The sequence below is a fragment of the Bos mutus genome, chromosome 26, assembly GCF_027580195.1.
Source record: "Bos mutus isolate GX-2022 chromosome 26, NWIPB_WYAK_1.1, whole genome shotgun sequence".
Classification (NCBI taxonomy): domain Eukaryota; kingdom Metazoa; phylum Chordata; class Mammalia; order Artiodactyla; family Bovidae; genus Bos; species Bos mutus.
The window spans coordinates 31,016,949-31,033,856 of NC_091642.1; the positions used below are offsets into that span (position 1 = coordinate 31,016,949).

At 46.4% G+C, this 16,908-nt stretch overlaps 1 protein-coding gene across 2 annotated transcripts; it reads left to right on the forward strand.

Annotated features, from left to right (window-relative positions):
• Positions 1-2,392: 2,392 nt before the first annotated feature.
• On the forward strand, positions 2,393-12,987 carry SLC25A28 (solute carrier family 25 member 28). Of its 2 annotated transcripts, XM_005892070.2 has the most exons (4): positions 2,393-2,698; positions 9,571-9,799; positions 10,914-10,970; positions 12,143-12,987. In XM_005892070.2, exons 1-4 carry the CDS (start codon positions 2,408-2,410, stop codon positions 12,658-12,660), a joined length of 1,095 nt encoding a protein of 364 aa, XP_005892132.2. In that variant the 5' UTR covers positions 2,393-2,407; the 3' UTR covers positions 12,661-12,987. The 2 variants fall into 2 exon arrangements, with proteins under 2 accessions (XP_005892132.2, XP_070219414.1); XM_070363313.1 differs by lacking the exon at positions 2,393-2,698 and having other exon boundaries at positions 9,626-9,740.
• Positions 12,988-16,908: the final 3,921 nt, after the last annotated feature.

The window sequence follows — 16,908 nt, forward strand, 5'->3', positions numbered from 1 at the left end:
TTTATCACACCTTGCTACTTTAGTTATCAGCATAGTATCTAGGGCTAACCAATATTTTTAACGGCTTATCCCTCCCTCTCCATTAAAAAGTAAGCTCCATGAAGGCATGGACACTATCTTGTATCACCAGTTTCAAATACAGTGCCAGGCAGAGTTGGTACCAGATATATATTTACTGAATGTTCACATGGAAATTTCACTTACAAGATATGCAATAAGGGAACTATAGACAGGACTCCAATGAGGAAAACAGATTTGGGATAGTGAAGTTCTCTAAACTATTAGATGAATAGGAATTATTTAAACCTTTAGGAATGTTCCCCCTTAGTGGGTAGAGAAGTGTAGGAGATTCAGAAGTCTAAAGGGTAGAGCAGTGTCTCCTGAAGCAAGGACAAGGTTTCAGTGAGTGATGGGTCAATGATGGGCAAGTGTTACCTCTTAGTGAAGAAGAATGGGAATAAGAAAAAGACCATTGGATTTGGAAAGGTCATTTGTGACCATAGATTAAAAGAGCAAAAATGTAGGGCTTAAGAAGAGAAAGGACTTGGCAGGTATAGCTCATTAGTAGAGCAGTTTGGCAGTTAAGGGAATTAGTACTCTAGCAGGATTGAGTGGGTTTCTTTTTTATGAAACCCAGGCTTCTTAACTTGAAGTTAATGGACCCCTAGGGGGTCCACAAGTCATTTTTAGGGATTCTGCAAACTCAGAAATTATAGGCAAAATTTTCTGTGTGCACAGGGTCAGAGATGCAGGGATGAGGATTTGTAATTTCATTATTTTTCAAAAGGTCAAGACCCAAAGGGTAAACAGCTATTGCTGAATAGGAAGAAAATAAGTGAGTTTGTTATATAAAAAATAAAAAACTCGGAGGCCCAGAAAAGGGCTAAGCTTTAAAAAGAAAAAGAAAAACTGCTTATCTAAGCAAAAGCTAGAAACAGATTTTTTTAAGTTCACAATTACATCATCATTTCAGTAAACGTGGGAGTACAGACCTATCTGGAAACGCTGGAGAAACTTGTGCAAACACGATCCAGTGAAGGGTTACTGAAGCCGGGCAGACCGCGTGCGGAAAGCCTGTGTTCATCAACCCAGCCTGAAGCCATAGCAAAGCACCACCTGTGTAACCTCACGGCCCAGGTGATGCTTAAGGCTGGGGACTGCTCACATTGTTCTTTAACCATAAGCGCCCCTTTGAGACTCCAGCCCACCTGTCTGCGAGGGAGAGCCGTCTTAAAACAAAAGGAATAGTCACCGGGAAGGTGGGCTCATCAGTGAGTCAGCTTAGGGACAAGCTTCCCCTATTTGACGCACTTTCCTGCTGTTTGGGCAGCAGCTGCCTCCTGCCCAGCCTCCCCACCTGTCATTGTCTCTGAATCATCCTGCCCCACGTCGACAGCTCTCTTCCCGGCCTCAGTTCTCGGCCAGGCTCAGGGTCTAACGTCAGCAGGTCTCCGAACTCATTCACTCAAGAACTGCGGGGTTTATTGGGTGACTCTGGGGCCTGAGGAGCACCGAGCCCTCAGGAGTGTGCCCGCGCATGGCCCACAGGGAACACTCCCGACCTGACAAGAGTTTAACCGGCCGCCGCCTGCATGTCGCAATAGCTTTCCTGACAGGCCGGTGGGCCACGCCAGGGGATGCCAAGCCCAGGCCGGCTCCGCCCCACGCCAGCCAGACATCCCGCGGGAATAGAGCTCTCGCGCCAGGGCCACCATCCCGCATGCGACCTGCGAGTCTAGGGATTCGGGGCAGGCGCTTGAGCGCGGATCTTAACGGCACCAGGCAGCAGTTTGACTTTGAAGGCCGAGTACCGCCTTACTCCTCCCCCTCCCTCTCCCCCTCCCCACCCCCCAAAGCGATGCAGCCTGCAGCGCAACACAGCTCCACCGGCGCCAGTCTGGGGCCCAAATTCCGCCTCGATAGCCCCTGGGCGCTTCGCCCTCTTCCTGTAGCCAATCGGATCCCGACGTGATGCTAGCCAATGGCCGGGGTCAAAGCATCAAGGGTGGTTGAGCCTATCAAAGTTCAGCCTCAAGTTTCTCCCGCCCTCCATAAAAGTCGGAGGGCGGGTTGATCTTACCTGTTAGCCAATCAAGTGGCGAATAAACAAGAAGCTTCCAAGATCAAAGGGGAAGGGGTGGGATCTAAGTGGTAGCAACGCCGCGGGGCGAAGGAATGACAGGCAACTTCACTAATACCACAGACATATTTTTTTACGTAAACTAAGGGGCGGAGCTAACTTGCCGGCTGCACCAATGGCTGACTGAGGGGCGTGTCCTCGGGGCCAAGCGGGAGCCGGAGGCCCCGGGCTCTCTGGGCCGCGCCTGAGGCAGACGCGACGGGGTTGGGGGGCAGCGGCGGCAGTGGCGGCGGTGGCGAGGGTGGGCGCCGCAGCTGGCCCGGGTGGATGGAGTTGGAGGGGCGGGGTGCTGGCGGTGTGGCGGGGGGGCCGGCGGCTGGGCCGGGGCGGAGCCCCGGGGAGTCGGCGCTGCTGGACGGGTGGCTGCAGCGGGGCGTGGGCCGGGGGGCCAGCGGCGGGGAGGCCGGGGCCTGCAGGCCCCCTGTACGACAGGATCCGGACTCCAGCCCGGACTACGAGGCGCTGCCGGCTGGAGCTACTGTCACCACGCACATGGTGGCGGGCGCCGTGGCAGGGATCCTGGAGCACTGCGTGATGTACCCCGTCGACTGCGTCAAGGTGAGACCTGGACCTGCTCCGAACCCGACCTGGGGCTGACCTGACCCCCTGTGTCATGCCTGGAGCCAGGATCCCAGCCGAGAGCCGGAGCCGACAGGGGTTCCTTTCTGGCTCCTACCACCACCACACTATTCGACCGATACTCCATGCAAGCAAGGTCCCAGCCGGGAATTGATCCCAGTCAGGAACCGGGACCCATTTCTAACCGTCAGTGAGATCTGAATCGGGACTCTGGGAAGAAAATCTGTCAGCCAAAACCCTGGATCCCATCTGGGACTAAACAGGAATAGGGTGGGATGGGAAAGGAACAGGTAAGTGCTACTAACTTCATTAAGGTAACGCTTATTGAAGACCCAGAATAGGATCTTAAAAGTTAGGGATGTTCCGATTGCTTTTACAAACTAATCTTGTGTGTTTACAAGTGACAGGGCGGGAACCAGAGTCTGGAATCTCTCAGCTAGATGAAAGATTTACTTATTAAATCTTAATGAGGGAGTGGAAATCATTGTACAGTCAAAATTCAGAGTTCCTGACTGGAAATAATATGGGAAAGACCATGTTCAGGGAAAAGTTTCAGTTTCCCTGTGCAGCAGGCCTGATACCCCACCTATTTCCTGAACATGAAAATGTAGCTGGGATTGGGGTTGTGTGTGTGCAGGGAGCACATCAGGATGGACCTCATCTTTAGCCACTTGAAGTTGACAAAAAGGGAAAAATTGCCTATAAGGGAGGCATGACAGTATTGGAAAATAGATGTTAGTGTGAAGAAAGTAGATGTTAGTGTGAAGAAAATGAAATGGGACCAACATGAGGGCATGATTCCTGGGAAAGTGAAAGTAATTTCATCCACACCAAGCAGGCTGTTGAGTGGGTACAAGACTAGGTGGTGACTAGGTGTTTCTGAAGAAAGCTGGGTAACGAGGGAGAATGCATTGTTCTTTACAGTTCTGTTCTTGTGCGTTAGCAAAGGAGCCACCACTAAATAAGCTGAGTGAGAAGTAAACTCAAGGGGACTGTTGAAATAAATATACTGACAGAGACTGGTTCTTCCTTTACATGTTAAGAGTAAGAGTCGAAAAATATTCTCACAGCTCTTGGATGTATGTCTTCTTCTCAAACTAGGGAAAAGTTACATGTTCGGGAGGAGAGTATTAACTTGGGAGATGCAAAATCTGTCTCTTCTGCTTCTCCCTGTTTCCTGTACCGTTTCATGTTTTCACTAGTAAGGTGGATGAGGAAGTGGAGAATGTGCTTGTTAAGCTTTGTGAATGACACTGAGCTGGTAGGAGTATTCTCACACACTGCAAGGTAGCTCCTACCAAAGACCATAAAACTGGTAAATGCACTTGACTAAAATGGTTATTAGAATTTTGAATACCCATGTCAATTGTGAGGAACAGAAATAAGTAGTAAAATCCATGAGAGAGGAATAAGAGGATGGCTAGTGCTCTGACAATATTGAAATGTCAAACAGATAAGTACAAGTAAAAAAGATTCAGACGTTTATATATATAGGGTCTAGATTGAATGACTGAATTGTTAATGCTGTGTATCCAAAAGTTGACATCTAACTGCAAAGTAACCTCACTATACTTAAACTATGAGTAGAATCTAAGAGTAGATAAGTCTAGGGTGCTATCTTTCAGGATGGGTATCAAATGAAAACCGGATCAAGGAGAGTAATGGCTTGAAAAATACAGTGTAATAATGTGACTGACTTAGAAATATTACCACAGCTATTCAATTTAAGTGTTGTCCCACTACCTTGGGCAGCTACCTCCTTACTCCATATATTTACATAAATACTGTTTTTGTTGTAAACAATCTGTAACTTCCTCTGTTAGAAATGCTTCTAGAAGAGGGGTCCCAGCTTCCAGGCCATGGACTGGTGCTGATCCCGTCGGATCAGCGGCGGCATTAGATTAGAAGTAAAGTACACAATAATGGAATGTGCTCATATCATCCCAAAACACCCTTCCTCTGTGCCGTTCGTGAAAAAAAAAAAAACTGCCTTCCACGAAACTGGTCCCTGGTGCCAAAAAGGCCGGGGACTGCTGCTCTAGAATACTTGGCTGCGTATCCTTACATGGGGCAAGTCTTTGTCCTCTGACAAGATGGAGTTGATGTTTTAGTCATTGAAGCCATTCAGAATCAACTGTGGTAGTTCAAGTGGGAGATCAAAATGGGTAATGCTGATGGGGGTCAAAGATAAGGTAGGACGGGAAAGCAAGGAGACTGATTTCCTCCTGAGCTGATAAACCCACTGAAGGAACATTTGGAAAGAGAAGTTCCAGAAATGTTTTGCATAAATGCAGCAGCATTGCTGAAATAAGTCACTTGCAACCTTCCAAGGTAACTGTTTTGAAGAACAGTTCTTATTCATTTAGATAAGCGTTGGAATTTTTTTTTTTTAATTAGTAATACAACATTACAGTCATGCCTCAAAGCACTCCATTAAATAATTATTTCATCTGGAGGAAAAAAAATGCTCAAGAGTTTTCAAAAATACAAAAGCATATTTTAGAAGAATCATTTTCATTTGCCATAGATGCTGGGATTTAAATGACTAGAGGGGAAAACTAGGTGAGACCATTAGGACTCAGGGTCAGTTAATACTGATTATAGCAGTAGATACTGTTGTGCAGACTTGAAAGTAAAATTCAGATCTCTTCCTTCAGAAGGGGCGTCCCAGTTTACTTGTCCTTAGGCAGCCCTTCTTCCTCTTTTACCATAAATAGGTGGCAGAGAGGAAGAGCAGCCCAAAGTACCCTAAGACTAGAGGCAGGTATCTGTGTTGGAGCCTAAAGGGCAATCACAGTGTTTGCCAGTGAAAGCTGACAGTGCCTCTGGCATGCAGGACCGTCCATCCCCAGGCCACTTATCAGGGTCAGTTCAGTTCAGTCACTCAGTTGTGTCCGACTCTTTGCGACCCCATGAACTGCAGCACACCAGGCCTCCCTGTCCATCACCAACTCCCGGAGTCCACCCAAACCCGTATCCATCAAGTCTGTGATGCCATCCAACCATCTCATCCTCTATCGTCCCCTTCTCCTCCTGCCCTCAATCTTTCCCAGCATCAGGGTCTTTTCAAATGAGTCAGCTCTTCACATCAGGTGGCCAAAGTATTGGAGTTTCAGCTTCAACATCAGTCCTTCCAATGAACACCCAGGACTGATCTCCTTTAGGATGGACTGGTTGGATCTCCTTGAAGTCCAAGGGACTCTCAAGAGTCTTCTCTAAAAGCATCAATTCAAATTGATGATCAAAAGCATCAATTCTTCAGCGCTCAGCTTTCTTTATAGTCCAACTCTCATATCCATACATGACCACTAGAAAAACCATAGCCTTGACTAGACAGACCTTTATTGGCAAAGTAATGTCTCTGCTTTTTTTTTTTTTTGCTTTTTAATATGCTGTCTAGGTTGGTCATAACTTTCCTTCCAAGGAGTAAGCGTCTTTTAATTTCATGGCTGCAATCACCATCTGCAGTGATTTTGGAGCCCAGAAAAATAAAGTCAACCACTGTTTCCACTGTTTCCCCATGAAGTGATGGGACCGGATGCCATGATCTTAGTTGGTCGAGTTAAATATCCTTGGGAAGGACCATGGGAAGTCAGCATAGCCTGGCTAGGCCACAGTTATTCAACCAGCTATTTCCATGGTCATAATAGGGAGGTTTGGGAGTGCAAGTGAATTCCAGTTTTCCTTTTCTGTGCTTCAGAGGCAAGCACCAGCCTTTATCTAAAAGGATAGGTTCTGCAGCCTAAAGCAGTCAGAACTCGTCTAATATCTTGTTAAGCACCTGCAACCAAGGTGCTGCTTTTTGGCTTTGCAATGGTGAAGCAAATAAATCTATAAGTTAAGAAAAAGAACAAAGGAAAATAGATCTTTTTCAAACCAATGGAAGATTAGGAGATGGAAACATTGGCTTCTTTGATTTTCTTGTATCTAATAATAAGTATTCAGTAAATGGCAGTTGCTCGTGTTTGTCATGCCCTGTTTGATGTGCCTTGCAGTTATTGATTTAATCCTTGGAACAGCTTCATGAAGTAAACACCATTTTCATTATTTTATAGATGAAGAAAAAGAGGCAAGTTAAGTAACTTTCCACGGTCACACAGTTAGTGGCAGAGCCATGGTTTAAACCGAGTCTGACTCCCCAGCCTTCCATACAGCCTCCCAAAAGCAGATTTCCAGAACCAAGCAAGGCACAGAATTTCACAATAGTGCTTCTTCCTAAACATGACCTGCAGATGAACAGCTGGACATATCGATCACTGCAGCCACAGAGGAACTTTAGAGTGAAAACATAGAAAATCAAGTCTGATCTATTAGCGGTTAAAGAGCAGTTAGTTGCCCATCCATATCTTCAAAAACTGGTAACATGAGACAATGCTGCCAGGATCTGTAAACTCTAAGGTATGAACTAATATTTCTGAGAACCATATTGAATACAATAAGAAAGCCTTGTATCTCTGACACCTCATAAATCAGCAGTGGCTTTTACATGCTTTAACTCTGAGTCCCCACAATAGCCCCGTGCACTAGCAATCCTTGGTCCCACGTTACAGATGATGGCCTGAAGCTCAGAGGGCAAGTGACATACCCGAGATACACAGCCAGCAAAGCTGGGGCTCCTACTCAGGCTTTCATACTGAAGTGTGGCTTGTTTTACCACACTGCTTCCTTCCCTATCAGTCTGACTTTTCTTCAAAGCTAGGCAGTTTTTTTTTTAATATCGAAGACTATTCATTCTTACTTAGAGATTTCATCTTTTCTCTGAAAGATTTGTTGACTCACAAATTTGGGAAGCCATATTTGTTTTTATATTTGGTGTGGCTTAGGCCTGGGTCCTCTCCATGAGGGCGTATCTTCATTGAGTTAGAATTGTGAGTTAGATTTAGACATGTGTGTAAACTGTTCAGTGTAACTTACCACCATCCAGGTTTCTCTTGTGGGTAAACGGTTCCAGGCCTCTGAGGCCAGACCTTCAAGTCTGGTTACCCAGATACGACACTGACTCCCGCAGAACACTGTGATTTCTAAACATTCCCTCAATACAAGATTAGTTTTTGAACAAACCTATGGAAACACACAGTTGTTAAGCTGCCAGTTTATCTATTAGTGTCCCTCCCCAGCAAAGGGCTGTAGTCTCCTTGAGTAACTCCTCTGATGAATTTTATCCTCCCAGGTGATGTGAAAGATCAGTAAACACATTCTTTGTTGGAAATTGATGTTTTTTGGTTGTTTTGTTTTGTGTTTTTTATTGAGAAGTAAAAAAGAATGTATCCCATTGTGATAGTGATCCTGTGTATTTCTGATTGAACTTCAAATAATTAACCTTTTATCCAGTTCTTTGTTGGTAGCAGGAAGGAGAAAATAACTCTAGAGGAATGTGGATTGCGTGCAGCTAACTAGGACTTGTTAATATGGTTAGATTGTTTTCTCCCATACTTTTGAGAAGAGACATTAGTCTTGGATTCCAAATGGACAACAGGAAGGTAACAGCTATTCAGTCCAGATTGAATCAGTGACAGGAATGAAGTAGGAATTTAAACTGTACTTGGGCATTAGTTACCCCTATTGGTTCAGTAATGGTGTTTTTGAACTGGTGTAGACAAAACTAAGATTCTTCATTCTTCCATTCATTTATTCAACAAACAAATCTCGAGTGCCTACTGTATTGCAGGCACTGGATATTGATTTTATACTATCTGATAGTCTCCAAGCCACCTTAGCCTTGAAATGGGTCAGTAAACAAGAGATCTGCCCTGTAGACTCATCTTTCAGAGGTCGGTGATTTGTGAACTATAAGATTAATTTCCCAAATTTCAATAAAACTTTGTCCAGGAATGCCATACAGAATATCTACTGTATACATTCATTCCAGTCATTGAATCCTCTGGAGATTCCAAGGGTTATGTTTCACTGAGACTGATCTTTATTCCTTGATGCCAGTTTTGGGATTTAGTCAGTTTAGATTAGAAATCTGGAATCTCCCTCAGTTTAAGAGACTAGATGGGTTTCCACCTTCATAGCTTGAGGGCAAACTTTCTTTCCCAGGCAACTAGAGCAGCATCTGTTAGGAATGTTATTTCTGCCAAAACTGTAATGTACAGGCCCAGCTGCCAATGCCAGACATTCTGAAGAAGTCAGATTATCATCAAGCTTATGCCAGAGGTTGAGTCCTCATCTCATTAGGATGTGATCAGGAAGCAGGCCCAGGATCAGTTTTCAGTAGTAATAAAGTATATTGTAAATAGCTAACTTTAGAATCCACTTGTAAAGAGCTCTTAGCCTGAGTTTATTAAGCTACAAAAGCAACTTCTCCTGAAACACAAGCTTAATATTTGTTGCTGAGGCTATGAATCACTTTGGAGTTCAAGAACACTTACCAAGGAGTAATTTTTTGAGGGAAAATAATGGTGTTCTACTCATAGAGTCATGTGTTATTGTTTAGTCATTAAGTTGTGTTCAGCTCTTTTGAGACCTTGTGGACTGTTGCCTGGAAGGTTCCTTCTGTCCATGGGATTTCCCAGGCAAAAATACTGGAGTGGGTTGCCATTTCCTTCTCCAGGGGATCTTTTCCAACCTAAGGATTGAACCCACCTCTCTTGCATTGGCAGGTGGGTTCTTTACTGCTGAGCCACCAAGGGAGCCTGTAGAGTCATAGATGACCAGAAAAAAAAAACATCCAAGGCTTGGAAAGATTGGATATAGATTTGGAAGGCAGTAAAACTGGATGCCAGATACCACTTCTACATATTGACGCGATTTCACATAGAAGGTCTGCCCACAGCTCAGGCCTGAGTGCTGAGACTGGGTGAGCCGTCAGATCGCTGACACTGCACTTCTCCCTTCTGTACTTTCAGACCCGGATGCAGAGCCTACAGCCGGATCCAGCCGCCCGCTATCGCAATGTGTTGGAGGCCCTCTGGAGGATTATAAGAACGGAGGGCCTGTGGAGGCCCATGCGAGGCCTGAACGTCACAGCAACAGGCGCAGGGCCTGCCCACGCCCTCTATTTTGCCTGCTATGAAAAGTTAAAAAAGACATTGAGTGATGTAATCCACCCTGGGGGCAATAGCCATATTGCCAATGGTATTGAGCCTTCCTGTGCTGGTTCTCCCACTTTCCCAACTCTTTGGGCTTTGCTGGTGTCAGTGCTTTCCAGTCTCAGCATGGTTTGAAGCTGCAGCTTTGGGCTGGGGTAGGCCAGATTATAGAGGAGGGACTTCCAAACCTGATGTTCTAAGACAATGAGCTGCTTCCACCCCACGCCTTCTTCTGGGCACCTCAACAAATGGTTACACTATCCTTCCTTATGTACCTGCTTGACTCCTTTATCTTCTCCCTGGCATCAACTTCTAATACCCTGACAATGTAGAGACACACACTGAGCTGCCCACTCTGTGTATTTCTTGGTAGTCAGGTGTTAATCCTGCTCCTCTGGGTAGGATCGGAGGTGATCCAGTTACCCATGGAAGACATTAATGGAGCCTCAATTCTGCACCTCAGATTTTCAGGATCCCAATTGCCTGGAGGCAGTTTGTGTCACAGAGGACAAAACAGGAGCTTAACACGTGAATGGGGGTGGGGCCTGGGTCTTTTGTCCAAAGAAACCAGAGGTTGAAGGTTGTGTGGGAGTGAGGGAAGGGATAGCAGCCTGGAGAGAACCAAAGTGAAAGGGCTGAGGAGAGGGTGAGGGATAGGGTAGTTCAGGCCCTGAGAGAAAAGTCTAGGTGGACAGCTGTTAGGCTCTGGAGACAGGCTGGGCAGCACGGGGCAGCAGGGCAGAAGGTTGAGGCTCTGTGGTGGAGACCTAGTCGCCTGCCCCTCATGTGCTCCCCCTAGTGGGCTGGTGTGCTGGCATCCCCTGGCCACAGTGGACCAGCTTCCTATCTGGGGCATGAGCTGCATCTGTCCTCAGAGCCATCTTGGTTGATGAAATCTGGGCTGTTCTCTCAGACTCTTCCTGGCCTTCATATGGTAGCTGTGGAAGGTAGACTGATGGCCCTAGTAAGTTAGGGGGAGCAAATAGCCTGGTTTCTCTCAACAGGCATCTAGAAGCAGTGGGTTCCCGTCTTTTAAACTGGCTACTAGTATCCCCCTCCCTGCTATGGTTTATCACAGCCACTCCCCTTCACTCTGGGGTCTCCCTGAGTCATTCACCCCCTCCTGGCCTTACATGTGGCAGTTGTTTTTTCCTTTGCAGGTGCGGCTGGGTGTGTGGCAACATTACTTCATGATGCTGCCATGAATCCAGTGGAAGGTAATGATTCCTCACCCTTTCCCTCTGTGGGCAGCTTCATCTACATCTCTAGGCTCTTCCTTTATTTTGGGTTTGCAGAAGAAAGCCAGGGAGCACCCCCTCAATTTTGGTGGGAAACCCTACTGTGTTACATTGTCTTACCAGTAGAGGGCGCTCCCTCCATGCTGTCAGTGCTTAGGAAGATTCCCTTAGGCAGGAAGCATATTCACTGAGATTTAATTCATCTGAGGGTTCCCTAGAAACACATGAGACTGTCTGTGGCCTGTTCCTGGGCCTTCCTGAAAGTCCACTTTGTAGTGGATTTGATCTAAAAAATTTAGCAGATTATTTCACTTCTCTTCAAAGAGATGAAAATGGATTTTGACATTTGAAAATACTGCCTTTCTTGTTGGAATGAATAATGGTTGAGATAGAAATGAAAGGGTAACGTTAGCAGAGCTTAGTCCCTGCAGTGCTGCTTGGATCTTGGCTTTTCAGTTGGAGAATGAGGTCCCCAAACAAATATGAAAGGATAGCACAGTTGCCATGTTCCTTAAAGTTACAGTTGTTTACCTGTCTGGGCAAGACCATGGCAAGGAAAGGGCCAAAGCTAAGCTGAAGATCTCGAACTCATACCATGAATCTACTTGAGGGGGTGGGAGATGTTTGGAAACTAAAGCCACACTCTTCTTGGCTAAGACTTTTGTTTTTGGTAGCCCTTCTCCAGCTCTTCCTCCTGCGGAAGGATGGCGTCCTCATATTGTAAGCGTTGGCATTCTGTGTACCAACATTGGGATTGCTAGGGCTGCGTGTTTGTTATTATGTTCACTGCCACTGAATCCTTTCTTGTCTTGGGACTTAATGAAAGAGTAAGATGGTTATAATAATAGGTACTTATTTCAAGGAGACCCTATGGAGTCTCAACGGTAGATATATCTTGTATATTAATTGGTTGGTCTTAAAGAAATCGTACTGGTAGTGGTTCCATTATTTTTTAGTCCTTTATCAACCCTCTGCTATCCCCTCCTCTCAGAAAGGGGAAACTTTCACTTAGCAGGCCAACTGACAACTCACATACTTTTTTCTCTCTCCAATCCATTGGCTGATCCACTGACTTGGGACTCTGCTCCTGGACATTGCTGCTCACCCGCTGAATGCTGTCACCATTCCCTTCTCACTGATGGCGCCGCCAGTGGTCAAGCAGAGGATGCAGATGTACAACTCACCGTACCACCGGGTGACAGACTGTGTCCGGGCAGTGTGGCAGAACGAAGGGGCTGGGGCCTTTTACCGCAGCTACACCACCCAGCTCACCATGAACGTTCCCTTCCAAGCCATTCACTTCATGACCTACGAATTCCTGCAGGAGCACTTTAACCCCCAGAGACGGTACAACCCCAGCTCCCACGTCCTCTCCGGAGCCTGTGCAGGAGCTGTAGCTGCCGCTGCCACAACCCCACTGGACGTTTGCAAAACACTGCTCAACACCCAGGAATCCCTGGCTTTGAACTCAAACCTTACAGGACATATCACAGGCATGGCTAGTGCCTTCAGGACGGTGTATCAAGTAGGCGGGGTGACTGCCTACTTCCGAGGGGTGCAGGCTAGAGTCATTTACCAGATCCCCTCCACAGCCATCGCTTGGTCTGTGTATGAGTTCTTCAAATACCTGATCACTAAAAGGCAAGAAGAGTGGAGGGCAGGCAAGTGAAGCAGCACCAAATGGAACCAGCGTTCAGCCAGCACTGATGCCCTGCCCGCTCCAGCCATGTTCTCCGTCTTGGGACGCACCCCAGCCTCGGGTGGAGGAAGGAAGGCAGAGGGCTCGCTCTCCCCAGGCTCTGGGTGTCTGGCTGACACCAGTTCCTGCCGCCCTCTGCCGCCACCGCCTTTCCTTCCGGGCCCTAAGCAAGTGCAGCGAGTCACACCATAGCATCTCTGACACTCTCCTTCCTGGGCCTGATGACCTGCTCTAGACTGTTACAGAGGGATAAGCAGCTCATTCCCCTGGTTCCTAATAAAAAGCCTTTAAATGAAATGGTTTCATGGGGTTTGTATTGCCAAAGGGGAAGTGAAATGCTGTCAACGGTTCTTGACTTGAAGCGTAAATCAAGGGGCCCCTAGGGAAGGTCCACTGCATTTAGTTTTTGTTTCTGCTGTTTTCGTGGTGATTTAAGACTGGGGTCATACTCCGCCTTGGTTAGTAATAGGCTCCAAGGAATGTCTCCGATGGCAGGAACAATGGGTCTTTGACAGACCCTAACTTAGAAGGTGCTCTTGATCCCCACTGTTGCCTTTCTCCTAGGGCAGTGGCGTGGCTCAGGCAGGGAGATCTCTCTGCTCTGATTCTCAGCTCCGCCTGCAGTGGACGCCTTTCCACGTGGCACTGGCTTTCTTATGTAGTTGCAAAGCTAAAATTAGTCGGTGCAGCTTCAAGTCCTGAAGATTACATGATAAATAATAATACTTTTCATTTGATGTTAAGGCTTTTACAAAGTACTTTAACATAGGTGATCTCATTTGGTTCTCCTAAAATCTGACGTAGGCAGTGCAGGTATCATCAATGTTTTACAGGTAAGGAAAGCTCAGAGAGGGGGTGACTTGCTCAAGGTCTCACATTAACTGCAGAACTGGGATCCAAACTCAGATCATTTATTCCTAGAAGTGAATCTAATTGTGCCCTCCTACAGATAGGGAAAGAGCAGAGAGTATGTCCTCCACCTGCCATCTGAAGGAGCTCCCTGCCCAGGACCACTTGGGCTCTGGGAGACTTGAGGGACAGGGTTTTCACTGGTGGGTTTGGTGGGCCAGTCTGTACCTTTTTTTTTTTTTTGGAACCTGAACCAGTTGTTAGCAAGTTGTTCAGTACACAAAGTGGAAATTTAACCCCCTAAAACTTCCATCTGTCATCTTTGCTATGTCATCTGTCATTCATTCATTAACTATTGAGCATCTGTGTTGGGCACTGGTGTTGGGGACATGATAAATAAAACTACCCCTCCCACCCCCCCAAAAAAGATTAAAAAATTATCCCAGCCCTCAAGGAGCTTGTCTGGGGAGGAAGATACATGTAAACAGGCAATTACAAGATAAGATGACAAGAAACGTGATAAGTAAAACTAGACACTTGTTGAGGGGACAGAATACCCAACCTGGTCTTGGGTGATGGGGTAGAAGGAAGTGACATCTGAGGGAATACCCGGAAGGCAAATGAGCTGTCAAGTTTTGTTGTTTAGTCGCTAAGTCATGTCCAACTTTTTTGCAACCCTGTGGACTGTAGCCCATCAGGCTCCTCTGTCCATGGGATTTCCCAAGCAAGAATTCTGGAGTGGGTTGCCATTTTCTTCTCCAGGGGATCTTCCTGACCCAGGGATCGAACCTGCATCTCCTGCTTGGCAGGCAGATTCTTTACCACTGAGCCACCAGGGAGGCCCCAGCTGTGAAGAGGGGAAGGGAAATGTTCTCAGCAAAGACCTGGAGCATCTGGGGTTCAGTTTGCAAGGGGTTCCATGGTGGCGGACAGCCTAGGCAAGGCATGCAGCTGGAGAGCCAAGCAGGGGCTGGGTCTTAAAAGCAACACTAAGGGGTTTAGAGTTTATCCTGCAGGCAGTGCAGAAGTATTACAGGGTTTTAAGCAGAGGTATGGTGTGATGAGATCTGCAACTGAAACAGATCACTTAGGCTCTCTAAGGAGGAATTAGAGGAGCAAGACTGGACAGGCAGGCAGACCTGGGAGAAGGCTGCCGAAGTCATCTGGGCAAGGCTGCACCCAGTCTGTGCAGGGACTGTGGTGAGGGAGAGAGAGGAAAAGTGGCAGACGAGCAGGGTTAGAGCTGCAGATCAGCAGGATTTGGTTACAGAGTAAATCTTGTTCTCCTTCCACCTGACAGCCCTTCAAGTATCTATGGAGAATCCTGTCTGAATGCACTTGAAACAAACTGTCAAGGAAACAGCAGGGTCTCCTGTTCTGAGCCTTAAGTAAGCTCTGCCGCCCCTCTGATTTAGTGATGGGAGAGAGATGTTAACAGAGCCACACACACAGTGATTGCTGAAGTTTGAATGGCCTGTGGAGTAAAAAGAGCATGATGAAGTCATTGCAGAGGTCATTTCAGGGGGTTTGCTTTTCGAGTGCAAGAGAACAGCTGCCTCCCAGCACCGACTAAGCACAAGAACAAAGGGATGTCTCCCAAACCTGGCCCCTGTTGTCAGCTTTCCAGAGCTACTGCCTGGCGTGGTACCCAGACCACAGCAGACACGGGGCAATAAGATCCGCTTTTCAAGAAAAGGACATGGGATAATTTCAGAAAGAATGGAAGTCACTAAAGACCCCCTCAGTTCTAATGCCACTCACAAATAATGAGAAAAGATAGCAAAGTGACCTTTCAGTCTTCAACGGTGTTCCAGCTACTAGAGGACAGTTGGTTTGGAGTTTGGACCCAGCCTCAGGTTCCCAGGTCTCTGGGTCCAATCACTAGAGAAGACAAAGGCAGAACAGGGTGATGGAGTGAGAGTCTAGATGCCAGTGACTGGGTACCTGGGTCAGAAACCAACCCTCACTTTCACGGGGCTCACCACACCCATGGGAACTGTGGATTTTGAGGGTAGCCCCCAGCTCAGAGTCTGCCTGAAAAGTCAGGTAGGTTATGTGGCACTGTGAGGACCCAGCACCAAGCCACCATCAAGGGGTCAATTCCTGCACAGTGTTTACTGATGGGGAAAATGAGAAAATAAGTCACAATTTGGCCAGAGAAAAATGTCTTAATCTGACATGCAAAACCAGTGTGAATGAAACAATCTTATATTAACACAAAGCAGTGTATAGTCATGAAACCAACAACGAGATTGAGAGACAGAAAAGATTACTGTAGCCCAGAGTTAGTGAGAAAGAAGTGGCTTTAATAGTAAAATGAAACAAAAAAATTGTAAAAGCCAAAAAAAGTGCTAATTTTATAAAATTTAGAAAACGTAGAAAGAAAATACCTCTACTCCTATTACTCAGAGAATATGACAACATTTTGATATGCACATCATCTAGTATTTTTTCTATGTGTATTTTTTGTTAATTTTCAAAAATCAAACCACATTGTCAACAGCTTATTTCACATAACCGTATAAGGTGCCCATCCTTCCATGTTATTAAATTTTCTTCCATCACCTCAATGTAAATGGCCACATAATGTCCCATTGTTCAAACGTACAATAGCTTATTCGGTCAGTCTCTTGGTGCACCTTTACAGTAATTTATTCTCAAGAGCATTGCTTCGGGAGGTCAAAACTGAACAACAAAAAGGAGAGCAGGGCAGCTGTGGAGAGAAGGTGCAGGGTGGCGAGACAGTTTGGTGCTGCCTCCCAGCAGAAGCTTCAGAGATCCTAAAGGGAGACCAGGTGTAGGGTAGTGGTTGGAAGGGGTAAGGCTGACCAGTGCGGAGGTCAGAGGTAACAGGGTTCTTAGAAGTCATCCCTCCTGGAGCCCTGCCCCACTCTACAGCATCCCTGGCAGACCCACTCCAGGGTTTGGGTGCTCACTGCTACCCGAGGCCGACCATGTTCACTCACTGCAAAGTTCATTGGTTAGAAAGTCCATTCTTTGGTCTTCTGCTTCCATTCTAAAATCATGTCACTCTCCTGCTTTTGAGGCCAAATTCCTCACCATGGCCAATGGTGCTTTACGTAATTTGGCCTCGGCCTGTCTCTCTAATCCAAACCTACAACTTGAACATGAGACATTCAAAACAAACACATATTTTCCTGATAATCTAAAATATTCCTTCTGTTGTCTTCAGTCATGGATTTAGGAGACAAACAATATTCTGTCTAAAACTATCAGAAACCTCACACGATCATTGTTCAGCTTGGATGTGCAGTACTTGTTACTTCCTGCTACCTTATACTGGTGAGCAGAGAACCATTCTATGAGCATCACACACAGTATTCCTGCATTGTCAGGACTCTATAAATG

Bases quoted from the DNA above. Each gene is read 5' to 3' on its own strand.
- SLC25A28 (XM_005892070.2), top strand. From the start codon at position 2,408: ATGGAGTTGGAGGGGCGGGGTGCTGGCGGTGTGGCGGGGGGGCCGGCG. The intron at 2,699-9,570 runs GTGAGACCTGGA...CTGTACTTTCAG, and splicing joins ACCCCGTCGACTGCGTCAAG to ACCCGGATGCAGAGCCTACA. The intron at 10,971-12,142 runs GTAATGATTCCT...TGGCGCCGCCAG, and splicing joins TGCCATGAATCCAGTGGAAG to TGGTCAAGCAGAGGATGCAG.